The sequence below is a fragment of the Mercenaria mercenaria genome, chromosome 16 (genome assembly GCF_021730395.1).
Source record: "Mercenaria mercenaria strain notata chromosome 16, MADL_Memer_1, whole genome shotgun sequence".
In the NCBI taxonomy this organism is placed as follows: domain Eukaryota; kingdom Metazoa; phylum Mollusca; class Bivalvia; order Venerida; family Veneridae; genus Mercenaria; species Mercenaria mercenaria.
This window is the reverse complement of record NC_069376.1, coordinates 34,065,009-34,089,372: the sequence shown is the minus strand read 5'-3', so window position 1 is coordinate 34,089,372 and position 24,364 is coordinate 34,065,009. Positions and strand designations below refer to the sequence as shown.

At 36.6% G+C, this 24,364-nt stretch overlaps 1 protein-coding gene across 1 annotated transcript; it reads left to right on the top strand.

Annotated features, from left to right (window-relative positions):
* Positions 1-831: 831 nt before the first annotated feature.
* LOC123540596 (transmembrane prolyl 4-hydroxylase-like) lies at positions 832-24,344 on the top strand. The gene is made up of 9 exons (XM_045325770.2): positions 832-1,309; positions 2,355-2,441; positions 4,463-4,596; positions 7,140-7,216; positions 9,637-9,694; positions 19,075-19,229; positions 22,776-22,866; positions 23,602-23,727; positions 24,171-24,344. Exons 1-9 carry the CDS (start codon positions 994-996, stop codon positions 24,306-24,308), a joined length of 1,182 nt encoding a protein of 393 aa, XP_045181705.2. The 5' UTR covers positions 832-993; the 3' UTR covers positions 24,309-24,344.
* Positions 24,345-24,364: the final 20 nt, after the last annotated feature.

The window sequence follows — 24,364 nt, the reverse complement described above, 5'->3', positions numbered from 1 at the left end:
TTCAGGCATTTTTCTAAATCTTGATTGCCCAGCCAAGTGTTTCAAGTGTAAATGTTATAAAATTTCTTTGTAACGGTAATGATTTTAAGATTTGCGTTAATTTTTAGATGTTTTACAAACAAGTTTGTAAATTTATTGTTTTTCCTCTTATGTGTGCATTGATCATGTATTCATGATAGTTATGAAATAAAATAATTCTGAAGTAAAATCAGTTTTAACACTTGTCTTTCGGTCCTAACTGTTGAACTATCAATCAAATGGAAATAAAATCGGGCGGTTATCTCTTTCTCTTGGCCTGATGGATGAGGTAGCCCGTCACTAATTATTTATGGTTCAAAAGCTCGCTTGGGGTATAGCATCATCCAGCTGGCTTACTGGAAACTGCTGGTTCTACCCAGGTACCTGTCCATGCCTGAGCTTATTGCCTTGGGAAAACCTGGGGTCTTCCTCCACCATGAAAAGCATGATCTATAATTGTACCGGTGTCACATTAACCCCATTTGCAACAAAAAAAAAACCCCCAAAAAACAAGCTACTTAAGTAATTTCACCTTAATCGGGGGTAGTTTCAAATCATATATTTCTCAGGATAATGAATCTTTTTGTTCCTTAAATGAATCTCCAATGCAATATAATGCAACGTGAAAAATGTCGTTAAACGTCGTTAAATGTCACATAATGAGATTGACCAACTTTAATTGCTATGTGAACATGAAATATTTTCCCTACATCCGTGATTTTATATGCGATAAAGTGTTTGTTATGGGCTGATGACTGCACAAATTACAAATATAAATTAGCCAGCTGATACATTTGAAGGCCTGGAGGAAGATTGATACAATTGAAACTTTGAATGGTTCATTTGTTTATACTTTTATACTGTTAGTATAATTTTTGTTAGTATTGTAAGGTTAATATACACAATAAGTCAATAGTTTTCTGTAAAGGCCTTATTTTTGTTCGGTTTACAACTTGTAGCAGGTAAAAACAAATTATGGAATTTAAGATGGTGCTAGTATTTTGTCTGTTACTTCTAACAACATTAAAAACAGTGGTGGAAGCTTGTGAACAACAGGGTATACCTTCTACAAACGACGGAACGTGTTCACGAGACACGTGCATCAACAGGGATGTCGATAACGAGCCAGAAGACAAACACAATAATTACAAAGTGGATGCTGACAGTAAAGAGACTGATAAAAATAATGAGGATGTTAGTATAGAAGAAGGCATCGTAGATGAAGATGAACAAGAGGGAGTCCTTGAATTTAGAGATTACGAATTCCAACCATTAGCTCGCATAATTCCAGGTAGATTATTTAACGTTTATTTTAACCGGATTTATCTACTTTAATAATATATTGTTTAAGCATGTTTTGTTGAACCGTAAATTTCGCAGAATGGAACTCTTCACATATGTCAGGAATTCCTTACACGGCTGGAGAGTTCGGGCAAGTAGTTAACAAAAAAAAATCATAAAAATATTCACAAATTTGCAACTTTACGTTTCACATCATTATCTCTAGAAAAAAGCGCATAAACGTAAAGTGTTTGTTTACTATAGTGTCACCCCTACTGATAGGGTCAGCCGATTTGGCTTATGAGACACCTACAGACATTGAACAGCATTACTTCCCGATTCCTATTTTTAATGCCAAGCAGCAGACAGGTAGGCAATCGGTAACCATTATTTAACTAGCTGGCGGCTCACCAACCGGTCTCTTTTCAGTAACAAGACCCGCCTCTTACAGGGCTCGAACCTTCAACCTCCCGATTGCCGGGCAGGTACCATATTCATTTAGAAGAGTTTGTCGTCTGTAATGAAGTGTCACTATGTATAATCAGAGTGTCTATATTTGGAATGTATAGGTGGTGCATACCTACTTTTTGTCCTATGTTATGAATGTGGTGTCATAGGTTTGTATATAAGGACATGAAGTGGCATGCAAGCTGCAGAAGTTTTGCAGTTTATGTTGAGATTTGATACAAATATTGCCCTCTTACTGTTCAGGTCCAGGGTCCAAATCATTGAATAAAAAGTGAAAAACATGTGCTGTTAAATGATTGAATTTGTACTGATTCTATTTATCATTTGTCTGGAAAATGTGATTTATGTTTATTTGATAAAAGAACAATAGCCGAACTCGAGAAAACTCACCGATAATTCATCTTGATTCGCATTCTCCGTGTTACATTTCAACAAACTACAAAGTTCTCTTCAGCATATATAAGTAAAGAGTCTGAGACAAAAAGGCTTTTTTAAGTAGACTGTAAATTTTGGTTCTTCATTTGGAAGTGGTATTTTGATTTGACTCGGCTGTATATAATATCATAAAAAATCTCTTTATTTCGAAGGGAAAGTTGGAGATGTTGAAGAGATCGAACTTGAAGAAGGAAAATTCTACAAACGAATAACCAGATCTGTAAATCCACCGATATTTGGTTAAGTATATTTTATTTTTACGTACGAATCAACAGCTGCGTGTATATTATTATAATATTATCTACATTGTACATATTCAATATGCTATCTATATATAATCATAAATATGCATCTTCAACATAACTGTATCATTCTTTCCTCATAAATGTATCTATTTCATAAAACGTATCAAGATAAACTCCAGCTAGTCTGGCATCGTTTGCGTTATTTCATTTGGGTTTATCGTTTAAAATTTCCGTAAAAAAGATCCGTAGAAAAGCATTATGCAACACCGTAACAAACGTTTTGTTTGTTTGTTTGTTTGTTTTGGGTTTAACGCCGTTTTTCAACAGTATTTCAGTCATGTAACGGCGGGCAGTTAACCTAACCAGTGTTCCTGGATTCTGTACCAATACAAACCTGTTCTCCGCAAGTAACTGCCAACTTCCCCACATGAATCAGTGGTGGAGGACTAATGATTTCAGACACAATGTCGTTTATCAAATAGTCACGGAGAACATACGCCCCGCCCGAGGATCGAACTCATGACCCCGCGATCCGTAGACCAATGCTCTACCTAATGAGCTAAGCGGGCGGGCAACAAACGTTTTGAGGTCGGAATATGAGAAACAAAGTACGCATTTAATTGCATGTTTTATCAATGAACTGACTATTGTTACTTATACTAGCATACTAGTAGTTGCCGTTTTTTTTCTTCCTGTTTATAACATAACATTGTACATAACATTTAACGACGTATACGCGTGTTGCGTAGATTTAATGACAGCAGAACATGTGTCATTGACGTAGCATTGATGGGACGGACCGAGACTAAGTCTACAATACGTATCCCTTAAAAGGGCAATGAAAAAGTTCAATATATACCTATATAATTTCTTTCAAAAATTAAGCTTGAATTTCACAAGTAAATATATAAACAGGCAGAAATAAATACGTATTGTACTTTTTGTATTATATGTTGCCGCACTGCTTTCATTTAAAATGCATGACCCGACATAGTTCTATTAATAGCGCACATAAAAACATTTCTATTTTAACATCGACAAACATTTAAGATTTCGTTCGATAATAATACAACAGACAAAAAGGCGGAGGTATATAATAAAAGGCCAATTACAATAGTAGCTTGAACTGGGAATTTATATTCGGCTGTCGTGGATTTTGTAACGACGGATCACACTCGGTGCTTGCACACTTCGTGCGATCCGATCTGGCAAAATCCATCCGAGCCGAATAAAGCATCCCAGATCGATCTTCTGTTATAATAACCCTACTATTTTTTAGGAAAGCTTACTTTCTAAAACCCTCATATTGGGTTATGAGTGATATATATGTTTTCGGAGATAAGTTTTAACTCAGAAACTTGCTGTTTCTTGCATTGTCTTTCTCTTCAATGTGTTTCTTTTGCAAGTTCAAAATGAGTTTATCTGGATGCATAGTGGGGCTACACCTGCTTTAAGAAGCATCTTAACAGAAATACAATTTGATAGTTTCACTTTTTGGTGCAGATGCAAGCTTGTTTTCAGCTGTTATTATACACTTTCAAGAGGATAACATACCTTAAACAGGAGCAAAAAGAAAAGAAACGAAATGTAATACATTTCTTTGTAACTATATGCTTGACAAAAAATGCAATATAGTTCACAGTTTTACTTTCTGCCTTTACTACTAGTACACTCAGTCAGGTATAAAACATTAAATTGCTGAACGGTGTAAAGTTCACGAGTCATACAGATTGAAATATATTTTGATAAAATGCACTTCTAGTCATTACAGTCGCACTTTGTCAATTGCACGAGTTGTTTAATTGTTTGTTTGTTAGTTTGTTTTGGGTTTATCGCCGTTTTTCAATAGTATGTTAACAGTTTGTTAATGTCGAATCCAAAATCACCTCTCACTAAGTCATGGAATGCTGTTTATTTGTAGAGATTCCATATTACCTGTCAATCATGGAATGTTTTTTATCTATATCGTATCAAAATCACCTCTCACTCAGTCATGGAATGTTGTTTATTTTTAGAGATTCCAAATTACCTGTCAGTCATGGAATGTAATATGATAATTTCCGCTGCACTGTATGCCGGTCTAGAGACGAGTGCAGTAGTTGGGCATGACATTAATGAAGAAAGAAATCAGGCGAGTCATTTATCCGAGGTAAGAACACTTTTGAACAATGGTGGTGGACTATGGGTTTGATGGTTGTGCTATCGAAATCTTAGTTTAGGACAATATTCTTTGATGTAAGATTTTCTTTGTTGCCATCCATTAGATGAGACTTACAATAGACAAGTTTCACAATAAGCAAATTCTCGCCAAATCTCGAATTTTCCAAAACGAGACATAGACTGCCGGAATGGAATGAGAAGCGATTGAAAAGCAAAATTTAAGAAATTACAAAAAGGCAACAAGAAAAAAAGGAAAATTCCTAGACAGATTCCCTGTTATGAAAACAGTTTGTTTGTTTTTGTACAATCAGCACAGTCAAAGTCATTTGTAGTTTTCAAACTTCAATTATTGAGGAGGAACCTAGGTTGATGAACCTAGGTGCACCTTCAATAATTAGGTCAGATACGAACGGTATGTAAGCTTTCCATGAACCAGATGAATGGGTTTAGATTTCCTTTTATATTTCTTCCGAAAATAATGTAGTTTTAGAAAACGTAACCGAGCCGACATCACTGGTTTCCATGTCATGATGAAACATGTTGAAACGTAATTGTGCCGAAACAAGAGGAAGAACGCTTTTGGTAGATAACCTGTATACACCTCAGTTTAGCTATTTGCTCTAGAATACAATTAGTCTTGTAAACAGAGGTTAATATTCAAGTAAAATTGTTATAATGAGGGTTCGGTCAAATAACGTCACGTTTTATATGCAATAGGCGGCTTGTACGAGAATTTTTACAAGTCTTAGAGAGAGTAGATAATACTTTACAGATTAAAACCTGTATCATTTTTAGGCCTTTAGGGTTAAATAGTGGACCCGAAATAGCAAATATCATAAGAAAAACAGAAAACTGTGTTATTTTGCCAAACGCAAAAATATTGATCATATCTTTCGAGTTGTTTGAGCAAATATGCTATGTCTATTATGTTCGTCCAGAGCCGCAAGAAGAAGGGCTTAGCAGTAAAAGCTCATTCAAAGCTTGTTATTCAAAATGACATTTGAGGGTAATAGTTGATGCATACATACGCATTTATGGTTACGTGGTGTCTGAGCGAAAATGCTAAAATTGGCTTGTCGTTCCTTTGCCGCAAGAAAAAGGGACATTTACAGTCTGTAATTTCAAATGAAGTTTTGTAATATGTTGACCCTTACATACGCATTTACGGTTCCTTGCTGCCATAGATTAAGATCCGGCGAGCAGGAGGGCCAGTCTAAAACGTTCACTAGATATGCAGGAAGCAAATACGGGTAACCGAGTTTACTGGATAAAAGGCTTAGTATTATCTAAATTCGATATTAAGGCCAGTTGTCGGCGAAGAAGAGAATGATCTTAGCGACAAATATCTTGCTTGTATATACAAAGAACATTCACTAACTGATGGTTACTAAATGCCCTTCCGTATTTTTTTTTATATTCTTTACAAAATAAATAAAACTGTTAAAGACGCGCCACACGTATTCTTTTGTATATCCATGGTGGTAATTATATATAATTTGTATGAAAAATATGAGAAATGCAAGTATCTAGTTACATATTGACAGTGACATACATAAGGCCAAGACAATGTGTCTAAATATATTATTAAATTGATGTAGCAGCATGCACAGTACTTGTGAAATTAAGATGAGTATAGACCATACTTTGTTTCTACAGTGTAAGATAGTTATTTCAGGGAGGACCTAAATTGCTCACCTGTCATCTTGTAGAAAGGCGTATTATACCTGTATTATCAAAATGATTTGCATGAAGCTCATGTTGGAAGAAAACGTATGTCACTAGGTTGTGGTGGGTCTTTAAGAAAGCTAGAAAGTATCAACCAAAATGACGTGTTGTCCTCCACAAGAACCACGAATTCAGCCCTTTTTTAAAGAAAGCCTAACCATTTTGTGTTTTTGTTATGTAAACCCTTACAAGATATGAAAACGCTAAAACATGCACGATTGTTTCGTGCACAATACATGTTTCCCATACATGTATAGGTTAACCCACGATCATGATGACCTATAATTGATTGTTTGCTCGACTCATGAGTAAAATAATGGAATATAAATGGTTAAAATTTAGTGGGAAAATCTTCTAACAAAATATCTTTTTTTTTCAAAAATGAAAAGTGGTGCTTTAAGATATTTGCTAACTGAAGATACTCGGAGAAATGTTGTCATCTTCACGAATGAACTGGACCAAGAATTAATTGCTAAATACCTATATTTACTAATATAATGAGTCAAGTGTTTGCCATAGAATTCTTGTAAAACGTCTTAGAAACATATCAGAATTCAAGCCATTGCCGGCTATGCACAAGATGTTGCAAAAACACATGTTTTCTTCTTCCGGTCCAATGGTTGATAGCAAATCTAGATCACCCAGACGAATTGATTTATATTATGAAAACTTAATATTTTATAGATTTACAGTTCTCACTATAGGCGAATAACTCTGTTGTGTGGTGAAAATTACTGAATTCAAATGAAGAGAATTTTTCAGTAAAATAAGCAGTAAAGAAATATGCGTGCGTTGCATTATTTGCAGATGAGCAGAGTTAGTGAACAGACTTGGTTGTCGTCTGATACCATGCCTAAGACACTCTGGAGAAGACTGGTTAACAGGTAAACTAACATTCGAATTAAGTTAGAGTGAAATAACTTTATGGAAACAAAATGTTCAAACACAGCTCTGGAGGGAGGGAGGGGGGCCTTTTGACCACAATACTTTTTCTTAAAGGGAAAGGCAACGTTGTTCTAATGTTAATTCTGTCAGCTGGGATTTCTTATATCATTTGAAGAAGTGAAAGAATTTTCAAAATCAGAGTAAAAATTTGAAAGTTATGAGCATTTAAATATTTGGTCAAATTGGCGGCCATTTTGTTTCCATGGCAACAAAAAACAAAATGGCGGATTTATTAAATTTTTAAATATACATTTGAACTGCATTTACTTATTACTGTAAAATATTTTTCTACTTTTTCCAGCTATAATGAAAGAAATTATCATGTTTTACACCTTACACTCAAGAAATATACGAAAATTAGTCTTTTAAAAGGTTATTTGCTAAATAAAGTATTCAGCAGTGTGTAAATGACGTCATAAACACACTAAAATGGCTGCCTCCATTATCAGCCATTTTCTTAAATTTCAAACTGCCATATCTTTTTCAATAGTTGTCCGATTTTAAAAATTCGTTCAGCGTTATGAAAGGCTTTATGATGGCTTTCAAATAAAATTAACTTAGTTTCAGGCTTTCCTTACCCTTTAAAAATAACAGTAGATAAAGGAAAACCGCCAATTTGTGAGAGCATGTATATGTACTGATAAGGATTTGATGTGATGTGTATTGTCAATATGGGAAAGAACGTTTTGTTGTTTGTTTGTCAAAACAGAACAAAATCAGAAAAATATGGGTACGTTTACTGGCCGGCCCCTATTTGTTCGCCTCCCCCAACTTGAGATCGCTGCTACTCCAATGTGTTCTTAAGTTTCAAGATTACTGGCTACGTAGATTGTTTTTACCTGAAGTGTAAATTGTGTGATATAATACTGTCTGATGCATAAATGAAATGTATAAGAAGAATGTATAAGATTATTCTTCAGGATTTTACAGCCCAGAAATTGAGCCGCACCATGAGAAAACCAACATAGTGCATTTGCGACCAGCATGGATCCAGACCAGCTTGAGCATCCACGCAATCTGGTCAGGATCCATGCTGTTCGCTTTCAAAGTCAATTGCAATTAGAGTAACTGTTAGCGAACAGCATGGATCCTGACCAGACTGCGCGGATACGCAAACTGGTCTGGAGCCATGCTGGTTGCAAAAGCACTATGTTTGTTTTTTCATGGCGCGGCTCAAATGTATAACACCTGTCACGACCCCTAGCAACGGCTTGTGCGGACTATCGTTATATAAGTAACATTCAGTTGATTTAGTCATACATTTTTTGTAATATAAATCTAGAACATGCAATACATTATACATATAACACACAAGAATAAACACACATATGATGAAGCCGATTTATGTAAAGATCGAATGGATTGGACCACAAGTTTTGCCAGTATTAATGACTGCCCTCCCCTGAAACATTCAGTTGCTTCCATAATTCCAAAGGACCAGCAACTAATACTAACACTCAGTCCAATCTACGTTCGCCAACATTATGCTACTTTCCTGTAGTATAATGTCGAATCCATTCACAAAGTTGATTTTGTATTTTACAATAAAATAATTGCTAAATGTACAACGTATCGGCTTTTAAACAGCCAGGTTCGAATTCTCATTTACAGTCAGTAATGGTTTTCCCAGTGGGAGTCAAACTAAACTTGTTTTGGTTTGGTTAATAGCTCAATAAGGCTATAAACATGAAACCATATCAATATTAATGTACATGTATTGCATGTAGCTGCTTACCTACACAGAGAGCTCCTTGCCTATGTTTTAACTGTTATTGAAAATAAGAGGAGTAAATCTTATTTCAAACACCGGGAAAAAATCCCATCGGAGAATCTAAAGTGTCACATATGGGAGTCCTCCCTCACCCCGCGGAAGTTTTAAACATGAAACGGCATAGTTACATGTTAAAGGACAGACACGCTAACCAAAGCCATACTGATAAATATTCAGCTATGGATGTGGCTTTTTTTTTTTTTTGAAGATGAAAGTTATTAATGTTATTCCATTCCAATAGCAAGCAATATTGAAAAAGGCCCATGGGAAGCACAAACTCCCGCGGGATAACATACTTTGCTTAAAATCTATCTTTTTTTACATTTATCACCATAAGCCATCCTTCTCAATCTAAAGTTCAATCGATTCAAGGAAAGCTCAGTGAGCTTTTTTAGTCCTTTTGCTTTTTCAAAAACGTGATTTTTCTTTAAAATGAAGATATGTATAATGTTCACCAAAGCTGCTAGTTAATATTTTTGTGCACAATATAAGATTTTGTTTACACTAAAGCCTTATGTTGAAAGTAAATATTAAGTAATAAAGTGTTTTATTTTTGTTGCTGTAATATCATAATTTTTGTCATCCCAGGTTGTCAAAGCTGACGCAGTTACCTGTTGAACATCTAGAAGTCAGCGAACAGATGCAGGTACAAAACCAGGGCGTAAAAATGTTATGCCGTCACAAATAGAAAATTGAGCCGCACCATGAGAAAACCAACATAGTGCATTTGCGACCAGCATGGATCCAGACCAGCCTGCTCAACAGCGCAGTTTGGTCAGTATCCATGCTGTTCGCTAATGTTTTCTCTAATTGCAGTAGGCTGTACATTTTCGATCAGCATGGATCCAGACCAGCGCAGTCTGGTCAGGATCCATGCTGATCGCAAATGCACTATGTTGGTTTTCTCATGGTGCGGCTCAAATAATCTTCGAATTGCATGTGAAGGAAAAACTTAGCTTTTAACAGTTTTGTTAATAAACTACAACACAGTTATTTATTTAGTGGTTGGAGCGCGAAACCCATGCAAGGTAATAGAACCGACTGTTGTTGAGAACTAGTCTTATTTTTCGAGTTAATTTGTTAAAAAGGAAAGTATTTATCTTCTTCGCCATACTTTCCATGGCTTTCATTTTGTAAACTATTTTAAACCGTATTGCTTTTCTTTATTTCGTAGAGACATTTTAAGAGTACTTGATACAAACGTTCTCAGTAACATGGCGGCATGATAGAAAGACCGAAGGTCGTTGTTAAAAATAGGTTATAACACATTAAATAGTTTTTGTTCTTTATTCTATATAAAATTGACCTATTTTCAATGGCCGCAGCACACATTCGGACCCATTTTAATTGTCTGTAACCTACATTTTCTTGAAGAGTATTGTCAGTGCTAAATAAAAATCAAAAGAAATGTGGGGGTCATGTTTTATGCAAGAAAAATAATTTCAGTCAAACACACAAACTGCAAAATCAGCTAAAACATGAGACCCAAAATTATACTGGTGGTGTATGATCTAAGTTTCCGTGAAAAATTTTGTCATGTTGCTATTTCATTATGAAAATGCTACCTACATGTCAAGCATAGATCTGTCATGTGATTTTAGCCCCCCAAAAAATGCAAAGAAAATAAGGAAAATATCTCTACAGAGCAAAAAAGCTGAGGACAATTTGTATCCGACATTATGCGACTTCCATTTTTTTCCACGCCCAATGATTTTTCTATTTTGTGTCTGTATGCCAAAAAGCAGTGTCACGTGATTAATTCGTTTATGTTCATATCATGACTCTGTCAAGCATCAAGGGATTTAGAAAATACTTGGCATATATTTCACTATTTAATGTCAGTTTGTCAGATACAAGATCCGGATCTATAGCTATAAGGTCAAGGTCACGACTAAAATGGTATTATTTGTGTCCGGACAATAAGGTTTGAATTTGATAAAGGGCTTAAAACAATAAGTAACAGAAATATTAACCATATCAATATTTTAAGGGCCATATTTATGACCATAACCAAAGAGTTCGAAAAAGTGTTGGAAAATATGTGTTACCACACTCAAGATCGAGAAGTCCTCAGCTCAAAGGTCAGGGCAGTATGTTCTTTGTGTTATTGACCAAATATTTCTTTATGATAATTAGCGTAATAAAATTACCACATTATGGCGACTTGCCGTTCATAATATTCATTACCGCCGGCTGCAACACTACTTATTTCATTTCATGCCCAGACTGTTACACTGAAAGAAACGTGCACCTGCTGTCGTTTTGATATATGACTGGCATTAGTCTTCTTAAGATTTTTCAGTTAATGAACAAAAGAGGGTTTTACTAGTTCTGAACTTTTATATATCTTTCGCAAATTAAACCAAATAAAAATGTTTTCAATAGCATGAAAAGAAGTCTGTATGTGAGCGTCTAAACTTGCCCACCCCTAACGCACAAATTTAGCCAAAATTTACAAATTGTCGCTACGAGACAAAGAACGTACAATACATCCGTTTTTATCATTTTCTGGCATGACTTAACGTACTTTTTCTTGCCCACCTAGCGGGGAAAGTATACATTTATCCGAGCACGCGCCGGGCATAGATATTCCTGTCTTTCCCTAGGGAAAAAGCTTGTCTAAAGTAGCGTACACTAAGGTGACGTCACATAGCACTGGTACCATAGTGGCGTCATAAACTTTATAAATAATGTCAGGAAATACCCAAACCTATTTGTCTCCACGATCTATTTTGAACATGATAGGCAAGAAAAATGATCTAACATGTCTGCCTGTGTAAGACAGCTGTTTTCCCTACCCTCGGGACAGCATGGATAAAAAACCTCGCTAACGCTCGGGTTTCCATTCCACACTGTCCCTCGGGTAGGGAAAACCCCGTCTTACACAGGCAGACATGTAAGATTCTTATAGTCATTAGGAATGATATAAAAACAATTTTGCATCATTTTGCGAAAATAAAATGTCCCCACCCCCGATATTCCTATTTCATGCGGTCCCTACCGTCCGAACATCCCCCTGATTGACGAAATACATAGCTGGCGGGCTAAATATGCGCTATGTGGGTTAATAATGATAAAAGTGATGCTTTTACTTTACTATCTAGAACGCTGTTAATGGTGCTAGAATCTAAACAAATTGTATGCGTGTATATTGACTTTTATGCTTTTATGTGTCCTCATCGTAACATTTTTGAGCTGCTGTGTCGTCAGTTAGCGTTTTAAGTCCCCAGAAAGTTCAGAATATCGAAGAAGAGGTTCTAAACTATGTGAAACCGCAAAAATTTAACAGTTTTTTTCGAAATTTAATTCTGGCAGATTTCCCTTAAGGTAGCAGGGTACACTTAGATTCGAAAATTTTGGGCACGGCAAGGCTTACATGTAGCGAGTCGCAATATTGCACTTCCCTAATGAACAGAATCAGGGTGGCCATTTTATAAATTGCGTGCATGTTCTGTGCTTTTAATTAAAGGCAAGATCAGGACTCTCATACAAGAATACAGAAAGTTATCAAAACGAACGTTTTACACCATCCATTAAAAATAGCATGCCAAAAACATCAATTTTGCACTTTTTGAACAGCCTGCAATGATCCCACTGCAGGATCAATGTCCAATTTCATTGCATTTCTCAATTTAATAGTCCCTACTGATTGAACTACAGGATATAAACGGAATGGGGGCCCATCCATCTCATCGATTTATACAAAGCTAGCAGCAGTTAGTTTTACAACTGACATCAGAATTTTATATGTTTCGGCTGTTTAGATTTTCTAAAGAATTAACAATCATTATATCTCGCCTTTATTTACAGACATCCAAAATCACGATGTTCTAATTATTACAGATATTGACGGGGGCCAAAATTCGAAGTGTACCCTGCTACCTTAAAATCTTTTATCCTCCGCCCAAAGGGGATATGTCTGTTTCATACAATGACAAAGACAATTTAGAGAAAGTGCACTACACAAAAATCCTCAGTCAGTTTCGCTTACTTTTTTAGCTCGACTATTCAAAGAACACACCCTATTACCTGATGTCCACCACGCCGAGGGATGCGGCTGCCACAGAGGTCAGAAATCAATAACGATGAGTAGTGGTGTTAGTCTTTTAAGCTGTATTATTTCATTTCAACTTTCCATGAAAATATTCTGGTGCAAGCATACGTGTAAATGCCTTAACATATTATATAATTAATCCTGGTGACCAACTTTGCGAAATAAAGAAGAATTCAGCTGTTTAAATTGGACGTTTATTAAAATTGATGCGAAATTTATATTTAACGGCCCCATTCGAAGTGTTGATCGGATTTACCTCACACGTCAAACGATCAATCATCTGGGGATAATCTTGGAAAGTTTCAAGTCTGTCCGTACGTCTACACCGACGTTCTGACCGTCCAAAGGGACCCGGGTATAGTCACGCATGATAAACTTTACCGCAGAGGGCATTTTTAAATGATGCCCATCCCGCCGAGGAGTCAAAATATAGGATACCGTGTACGGCAGAGGGAAATTTGGTGTGAAAACGTCTATTTTGGCTGTTTGTTTCGCTTTTAAGACTTGGGAGGTCATGGAATCATTTGCAGTATGTATTGTTTATACTTGTGTTTAATAATGGGCGATTTTCAATGGCGAACACCGCTGTAACATGGTGTTAACCAGTCTGGATTGTATTTCTATCTCTCTCCGGCGTTGCATACTATCTACTACATGTATAGATTGGTTCTGCTGCTGTAAATGTTCATTTTGTAAATTCATTTTTGTTTCAGTTTCTTTTATGATGAAATATACAGAAATAATGATGTCTTAAGTCATGGTAGTTGCGTTCTTGCAGGATTCAGTGTTGAAGTTACGGTTAATACTAGATATTAAATCGTTTTGCATCTATTACATATTATTATTGGAATGCTGGATATAGGACAAAAACATATATCCATGATTCCAAACGAAGATGAAATACTTATTTCTAGCGACCAGCGTGTGGACATTTATCGAAGGTACAAGGCAAAATATCAAAATTGGATACATTTTTAAAGTTGTCAAGAGAGATCGATCAGAATGAAATCTTCATTTCAGATAGTAGCTCGGTAATAACAGGTGGTTTAGTTATTTCCATTGCATTTTGATAGATCTCTCTTGACATGACAATTAACTAAATGGTCAATCACTCCAGTGTTAACTTCAAAATCATTGTTACAGTAATACCACATGTATGCCTTCATCTTTGGTTCTGAAATTGAATACAAGATAAATTGTTTAGAACATTTCTGTAAACGATTAATGAATAACAGCTTTATTTTGAACCGATCACTTGACTTATGCCACTGACAACAAAATATTATATTTAAATTTTCTAGCCTAACTGATGTTTTATGTAGAACTATGTTACTATCAGTAGCCTCTTAGTATGAAAGCTTGATAATGCAAAACAATTTGATATTTGATATTAACCTATATTCAACACTGAATCCATCAAGAACGCAAGTATCAGGACTTAGGATTTCATTGCTGGCAGCAAATGTCTGTGTATTATGATAAAAAAAGAAACAAGAATGATTTTACAAAACGAAGAGTTATAGTAGCAAAACAACGTCGGAGATAGATAAAAGTTCAATCTAGACTAAATAACACCGTGTTACAGCGGTGTTCGCCATTGAAAATCGCCCATTATTAAACAAAGTATAAACAATGCATGCTGCAAATAATTCCGTGATCTCCCAGGTCTCAAAAGCAAAACAAACTGCCAAAATAGACGTTTTCACACCAAATTTCCCTCTGTCGTAAACGATTATTTCGATATCCTATATTTTGACTCCTCGGCGGGATGGGCATCATTTAAAAATGCCCTCTGCGGTAAAGTTTATCATATGTGATTATACCTGGGTCCCTTTGGACGGTCAGAACGTCGGCGTAAACGTACGGATAGACTTGAAACTTTCCAGGATTATCCCCAGATGATTGATCGTTTGACGTGTGAGGTAAATTCGATCAAATTATTTTGTTAACACTTCGAATGGGGCCGTTGAATATGATTTTCGCATCGATTTTAATTAACGTCCAATTTAAACAGGTGAATACTTCTCTATTTCGCAAAGTTGGCGACCAGGATTAATCATATAATATGTTTAGGCGTTTACACGTATGCTTGCACCAGAATATCTTCATGGAAAGTCGAAATGAAAAAATACAGCTCAAAAAACTAACACCACTACTCACCGTTATTGATTTCCTACCTCTGTGACAGCCGCATCCCTCGGCGTGGTGGACATCAGGTAATAGGGTGTGTTCTTTGAATAGTAGAGCTATTGAACTCACCCGTGCGTCGGCGTCGGCGTCCGCGTCCCGATTTGGTAAAGTTTTTGTATGTAAGCTGGTAACTCAGTAACCACTTGTGGGAATGGATTGAAACTTCACACACTTATTCACTGTGATAAACTGACTTACATTGCACAGGTTCCATAACTCTATTTTGCTTTTTTACAAAATTATGCCCCTTTTTCGACTTAGAAATTTGCGATTAAGGTTTTGTATGTAAGCTGTTGTCTCAGTACTCGTTAATGGGAATGCATTGACACTTCACACACGTGTTCGCTGTCATCATCTGACATGTACTGTGCAGGTCCCATAACTCTCCTTTCAAAATTATGCCTCTTTTCTGAATTAGCACTTTTCACATTACCCTCTACACGAAATGTTTGCTTTGGCGATCGGCGTGAAGTTGGCAGTACAGCAGTAGCAGCAGTAGGAGCAGTTAACTGCTGCTACTGCCAGCAGTTACAGCAGTTATCTGCTCCTACTGCCAGCAGTTACAGCAGTTGATTGCTTGTCGTAGTTAACTATCACCAGTTACAGCAATTGATCGTGTTTGTTAACACCAGTAAACTGCTACTACTGCCAGCAATTATAACAGTTAATCAAGCTGTATTACCAGATGATGAGAATGACATAAGGTATTTATTTTGTCAGTGTCCTACATATTATACTGCCAGCAGTTAAATTGTGTTATTAAAATCAGTTTTACAAGATTCCTTCAGATGTATAATAGGCCGTAAAACCTACCCTTCTCGCGTATCGTTTAAAGATCATTAAAGCGTTCTTAATATATTTCTATCATGAATTATCTGCCCTTGAAACCGACATTCAAAGGCAGAAAATTCAGGATCAAGTCTGGGTACCTATGATCTTTAATATATTTTTTCGTTCTACACTTGATTCTCAGTCAGTATACAAAGTTTAAAGAAATTCTGCCCGTAGGAAAAAAATTTTTGCCCTATAGAAAATTTCCCATTCACCCTTAAATTTTCCTGTAAACTATGTAATACCAGCAGTTAAATGGTTTACAAGTCTCATTTATGTTTCTGTCAGCAGAGTGGTCTACGAGAGCATGTCACTTCCAGCAGTGAAATGAGTCAAATGACGAAAGAAAGCAGTTTTCTATGTGTTACTGGCAGCAGTCAAATGGTTTATAAGACCAGTATACCAGTTATTTTACAAGAAACTACCAGCGATTAAATGTTTACAAGGCTCCTCTTACTGCTTGCAGTAGAATGATTATGACAGCAAATAACAAGGCTCCTGTTACAGCTAACGAGAGCAATTTACCAGTTTCTTATATATTTCTGGTGTATCTACTGATGAAAGAAAACCACTCAAGTCGCATTCAGCCTCGAGTACCTAAAAACAAGATTTCTCCTTGGAAACATCGCCCCACCTCACCCCGGATTCCTCCCAAACAAGAGTTTTCCCCGAATGGCGGCCACCCGTGCCGGGTGGGGGACAACCCCCTCCACAACGGCCACCCGGTCCGATCCAAAAGTCAAGGTCTGGGGCGGAGCTGGGGGTGCCCAAACTGAAAAAAGTGAAAATTTCCAAAAACGGCCTCGGACCAAGTTCGAGACCCGCTCACGGGTAAACAATAGTTTTCCCGGGGTAGCCGCTATGCTGGCCCCCCATACACCGTCACCCTCAACAACGGCCGCCCGGTCCCGTCCCAAAGTCAAGGTCCCGTAGGGTCCTCCTATTAACTGCTGTAAGCATTTCAGGCCGCCCCCGCCTCACACCTCACCCCGGGTTCCTCCCAAACAAGAGTTTTCCCCGAATGGTGGCCACCCGTGCCGGGTGGGGGACAACCCCCTCCACAACGGCCACACGGTCCGATCCAAAAGTCAAGGTCTGGGGCGGAGCTGGGGACCCCCAAACTTCTGTCTTATGTAAGAGTCATGATTTTAATCTATACAATGTACAGGGACGAATACATTGATGAATTATTGCCATTTCCTGTTTTGCATGATCTAACTCGCCATTCTATTTTTAGTTGGGAGCTGGGAATATCGATTTTAGCACACAACGACATCCTTCATACTTCATTTATCGTTGAAAATAACTATTTGAATATAAATGCCTATAAAATACATGTAGTCATTTTATTCAGAAAACGTGCCCGGGCCTAATTCGAAACCATCCCTTCCTATTTAGAAAAACGCGAGATTTTCTACTTTCAGTTTCTTAGCTGCAATCCGGGGAGGTAATTACATCATAGTTAAGGCCAAAAGTCGGAGTTAAATACATTATACTATAAACTGATTTGACATTTGAAAGTTCAATTTATAGGATCGTCTCTCGCATGTTTTATTATATTCACTTCCTGTCTAAATAAAATGGTGTTGTGGTTGCCTGTAATATTGTCACGTTAGCGGTTGGGACTCTGTACTCTGTCAATTCATTTTTAGGATCCTTTTATGTGCGATAAGATTAATTCTTTCACTTATATGTTTTCCATTTTTCTTGTTATGTACAATAAATTTCATTTTAACGCAAAAAGTCATGCATAATTTTCATTATCGGAATGTTTCGCCAGCTAATTCGTCAGAGTACACAGTACAATTTTTTTCTTGGCAAAATAATAACTAATTCTATTTGCACATGCATGCATCTCATACATTGTGCATTATATTAAATATTTTGTACTTACTTGTAAAAAATATATTGTAATACGCATTACACTTCCGATCTGTTATGGCTTTACATAATACTATGTTAAAGATGAAAATTTATATAGATAAAAATACTGATGGATATTTAAGCAATGCTTATACCTACCATACTATCACAGTTATTAAGGCCTTTCATCTTTTTGTTGCTAAAATTAATTTATATTATCACTGATTATACAAAATAAATCTATACTACTATATTGTATATGCAAACACTATCTAAATTATAGACCGTTCCTTTATAAAAAGTATAAAGCATCACTAACTTTAAAATTGAAAAGTAACTCATGCCAATAGTAGCACTTCACTTCTGTAAGTACAAGCATTTAACTGTTCTAACTGCTGGCAATAGCATCAGTTAACTGTTGTATATGCTGGCAGTAGCAGCACTTCACTTGATCATCTTCACTTGTGGTAGTACAAGCATTTAACTGTTGTAACTGCTGGCAGTAGCATCAGTTAACCATTGTAACTGCTGGCAGTAGCATTCTGCAAACACTATACAAATTATAGACCGTTCCTTTTAAAAAAGCATAAAGCATCGCTTACTTTAAAACTGAACATTAACTCATGCCAGCACTTCACTTGTGGTAGTACAAGCGATTTAACTGTTGTAACTGCTGGCAGTAGCAGCAGTTAACTGTTGTAACTGCTCGCAGTAGCAGCACTTCATATTCACTTGTGATAGTACTAACATTTAACTGTTGTAACTGCTGGCAGTAGCAGCAGTTAATTGATGTAACTGCTGGCAGTAGCAGCAGTTAACTGCTCCTACTGCTGGCAGTAGCAGCAGTAGCAGTTAACTGCTCCTACTGCTGCTACTGCTGTACTGCCAACTTCACGCCGATGCTTTGGCGGAGGGAAATCCATGTCAGACATGGCTCTTGTCGTATAGCAACTGTAACTTAATTTTAAGTAGTGTTGCAGCCGGCGGTAATGGATATTATGAGCGGCAATTCGCCATAATGTGGTAATTTTATTACGCTAAATAAAGTTTATATATATACTGAATACAAATAGGATATTATTCAACAGGTGGTGAGCTACGTAAGCGGAGGACATTATCATGCACACATCGATTCAACCGACACAACAGATAAATTGCATTTACCTTGTTGCGCCCAGACCCCAGAATGTCTCGAGGTTGACATTTCTACTGAAGGATTCGAAGAGTGTTGTAGAATATGTAGGTACGTTACACGTGTATCATAACATACAGGTAAGAACTCAGTTACCAAAATATCTCAGTTTGACTAAGTGCTAAGGTAAGCCGATGAGATGATTTTAATCAGATTGCAAAATGTCTCGAAGTTGGCATTTCCACTAAAGGATTCAAAGAATGGTGTTGATAATGCAGCTACCGTTACCTCTCTATTTAACCTACGGGTTGATATTCAGATAATAAATGTCTCGAAACTGAGATTTACACTTTAGGAACACGTAGAGTGTCCTCTATATAACCTACTAGTAGAAATACAAATATCAAAATACATGTATCTCAAAGTTTATATTTACACTGAGGTATTTAAAAAATTTTGTAGAAAATGCATTACCGCTTTTTACCCCCAAGTAGAACTTTCGTCGGCTATATAGTGTATCAACCATTCTCAAATTTAGTAAATTGAAACAAAAATGCTTTGGCAGACTGGTATGGGAATACGAAAGAGGAGATTATGACAGCCTAAGGGCTGATATCGACAATTTCAACTGGAATAGCTGTATTGATCCAGATCTCAAAATCAAAGTACAGAAACTTCGAAACATAATATTCCTAATAAAAATGTCACAAATAGACCTTCAGACGTCCCTTGGATGAATAGTAAGATAAGGAAGAACATACGAAAGCGTAAACGTATTTACAGAAAGGGTAAGAGAACAAACTCTCCCCAACAATGGCAAAAATTCCGACAAGTACGAAATGAAACTGTTTTGCTCACTCGTGAAACCAAATTACAATACATGTACTTCATCAAACTTTCAGACAAACTTAAAAACGGATCATTCTCTTCCAAAGACTGGTGGACTACATTAAAATCCTTCATCTCTAAAACGAACAACATTGTTATTCCTCCACTATATAACTCCAACACTCGTCAAACAAAATCTTCTGATTTTGAAAAGGCTAACCTTTTGAATGATTGCTTCCAAGAGCAGACATACATTGATGACGAAAATATAGAGATACCCAGTCTTGGCCAAAAGAATGTTACCACTCTTTCAAATGAAATTCATATATCTTCAGCAGAGACTGAAGATGTCTTAAAGTCTCTACCAGTTCACAAGGCCGCTGGTCCTGATGGCATAGGCAACAGAATTCTACTTGAGGCTTCTCATGAACTATCTTTTTCTCTTTGTGACCTTTTCAATGCTTCACTCCAATCTTCTACTGTGCCAGCCACATGGAAGGAAGCCCATGTTAGTGCAATCTTCAAGAAAGATGATGCCATTCTTCCGAAAATTATCGTCCAATGTCCTCTCTTAAACACTATTGAAAAGTTTCTTGAACGCCTCATTTTCAAGCATTTTTTTTAACCATCTTCATGATTCCCGCTTTTTAACTCCTGACAGTCTGGTTTCATTCCGGGTGACTCCACGGTAAATCAACTTGTCTTCATATACGATACTCTCTGTAAAGCGCTCGATAACGGTCTAGGAGTTCATGCTGTCTTTTTCGACATAAGCAAGGCCTTTGACAAAGTCTGGCACAAAGGTTTACTACGTAAACTAGAATACGCAGGAATCACAGGTTCTCTTCACATGTGGTTTCAAGATTATCTCTCACACAGACGTCAACGTGTTGTACTGCCAGGATTCAAATCTAACTGGGCATTTCTCAAAGCTTGAGTTCCACAGGGTTCGATTCTCGGGCCTTTTCTTTTTTTATCCTTATCAATGATATCGTGGATGAAATCAGATCATGCATCAACTTGTTTGCTGATGATACAAGTCTATATAGAATAGTTCAGCAACCGGATATTGCGGCAAATCTGCTCTACTCTGATATCCAAACAATATCATCCTGGGCAGAAAAATGGCTTGTTACATTCAATCCCTTCAAATCAGAAGCCCTTTTAATTTCAAGAAAACGAAACTTTCATCAACATCCTCCTCTTCGAATGTTTAACCAGATTATTCCCGAGGTACTTGAACATAAACAGCTTGGTGTTTTCCTGTCAAATGATTGTTGCTGGCATTCTCATATCAACTACATTGTAGAAAAGGCATGGAAAAGGGTATATATAATGCGGAAATTGAAATTCTCACTTGACCGTCGCTCCCTTGAAACCATATATATTTCGTTGATAAGGCCAATTCTCGAATATGCAGACGTACTGTGTGGCAATTGTACCAAGTATGAATTGGATCAATTTGACAAAATTCAAAATGAATGTGCTCCCATTGTCTCTGGAGCTACCAAACTAGTTTCCTTGGAAAACCTAAAGAAAGAAGTACCCTGGGAGTCACTTTCCGACAGACTTCCTGATTCTGGTGATAACCGCTACAACCTAAGAAACTCTGAAAATATACATGGTGTACCCGCTAGAACAACATTATATTTCAATTCTTTTTTTGCCTTCTGTTGTACGTGATTGGAACCTACTGAGACCAGATATCCGTAATTCTGAAACACTTTCATCATTTAAAAGTAACTTTAAAAAAACAAGCAGTGCACTCCGGCCTATTATTACACCGGAAACAGGAAACTCCAGGTGCTCCATACACGACTACGAACAAAATGCAGTGCACTGAATCAACATCTTTACCTAAAGAATATTTCTCCCACACCATTGTGCCAGTGTGGACAGATTGAAACTAATTTCCACTTCTTTTATGAGTGCAGAAGTTTCAATCGTTGTCGATACGATCTTCTTGATAATCTGAGGAATTTTGTAATTGACTTGGAAACTGTTCTATTTGGAAACCAGGACCTTTCTGATCAGGATAACATGACTATATTCACTCATGTACATAACATATATATCCGAAAGTAAAAGATTCTCTTAGCAACCCTGCCCATACCTTGCCCCTTTCTCGTATCTCTTCTACGCTTGACGTATTCTATCATTCAAAATTCACTTCCACTTTTATGTAAGTATTTCTCTTCACCATACATTGCCCACCCCCTTTTTTTTCCCTTTTCATCAGTAATGATTCTTTTTTTTTCCTTACACATTTTAAGACTATATTCCTAGCCCGGTTACAGATTTTAGTTCGATATGCTTATTATATTTTGTCCACTAAGGAGAAGAACTCTATAAGACTTGTCTTTCATTCCTATCCTTTCCTGTTTTGCTTTCATCACAGTATGACATTTGTATCAATATATGCACTTCATTTTGGGAATAAATATGTTTAAACTAACCATTTTCATGCTAAATTGAAATGCTTTTGTGCTTGCCCTGTTGGATAACATTGTTAAAAGTTAGCTTTCAGAGATTGTAACGTTGACTGACGAAAAGAATACTGTCTCTGTGATAAGAAATATTGAGACAATTTGACTGTTGCTCGAGTGGATTACAATTTGTTCGATATAGAAATGTACGATATGTTAAATATTAGGTTAGTACATTTTTCCGTTCGTGACCATGGTTGTTACAGTATACCTAAGGGTATGGTATAACATGGACAGTCACGGGCATTTTCATTCTGGTGTTAGTTTAACCATCTGAACAACGTTTTATATAATGTTTTATAAAATTGTTACCTTGAAAATTCAAACCAATGTACAATTGCAGGTACATGACAGTTTTGTATTACCTTAGTGATGTGGAGGAAGGCGGAGAAACTGCGTTCCCCTTGGCTGATATGCCAGATGATCTGTTTGAGGTAATGTAGTGATGACTCAAGGTTTTTGTATGTCTGTTCACCTTTACATGTTTTAACTGTGCCAACTTGTTAAGGACGATGACGTCAATAATGAATCCGTTGGAATCTATCCAATGGTTTGCCGAACGGCGATGTTACGCAGGTACCCGTCGTTTACATATAAAGTGAGAAGTTACGTTCACATATTATAAAGGGATATTGATTTACAGTACAGTTAAATATTCTAAAACATTTTTGTTTTCATGTTAACAGTTACTGTTTGAAGTGACTTAAACATATGCATTTACTTTGATCAAAAGCTATTACATATGTTTAGTTAATCTATAATGGTTAAACATTTAGTTTCATTTGTATTAATAGTTTCAAACACGCAACGCTGAATATTGAATAAAAAGAAGTTGTTGATGCTATTATTGCAAATCATGAATGACCTTAAGGTCCGTAATAATAATCGGCAATGTCCGTATTCTCCGTGTGCGGGTTCGGCATTCTCCGTTTTTTTTTACGGAGAGCCACATACGCTTTGAGCTATATTTTAAGTGAGAAGATGCCGAATCAACTAACTAAAATACGAAACCACACGGAAATTGCCGAGTGTCAATACGAAACCACATGGCAATCGCTGAGTGTTATTACGATACAACACGGAAATTACCGAGTGTCGATACGGAACCACACGGAAATTACCGAGTGTTATTGCGGGTCCATTACCTTAACAACATGCTCATATTTCAGGAAAAGTTTAAAGACAGAGAATTCCAATCATGGCACGACCTGAGCAACTTCTGTTATAACGCTTCTGTGGTGGTTAAACCAAAACGAGGCACAGCTATCATGTGGTACAATCATTTACTCGATGAGGTACGGCTTTTATCATGCTGCGAGGGGACAAAATATTTCGTGGTTTCGGCCTAAATGGCTCTTCCATTAGGTTTTAATTTCGTGAATTTTGACCTTTAAAGATAAAACGAATAGGAATTTTATTGCTTCTTTGAGATTAAAGGTTTGTTGATTGATTCAACCAAATAATCCTCGAATATTAGTCACCTACGACAATTAATGTTTTTACTGTAGAATTTTTTAAATAAATTATGAAATAGGGTTTATATTTCACAATAAAACGAGTTTTTCTAACTCAGCAATGTCAGAGTAAAAAGAAAACTTAAAGCACATTTTAAAAAATCTAAGTCTTTTTCAGAATTTGAATGTTGACAACTCCTGGATTTGTACTTCTATATGAGCTTCATTGACAACTCACATTGTTTGTTCCTATCTGTCTAAATACCTCTACCATTCTATTTTAGAACGGCTACCTAGGTCATGTGGATATGCGATCAAATCATGGGGGTTGTGACATCATCAAGGGAAATAAATGGATTGCAAACAACTGGATAGCTGGTACCAGTTTCAGAGACAGAAATAAACCTTCAATGATTTATTGATTTCTTATTTATGCAAAAGATAAATGTGTGCATGAATGTGTGTGTTGTTGTTTTTA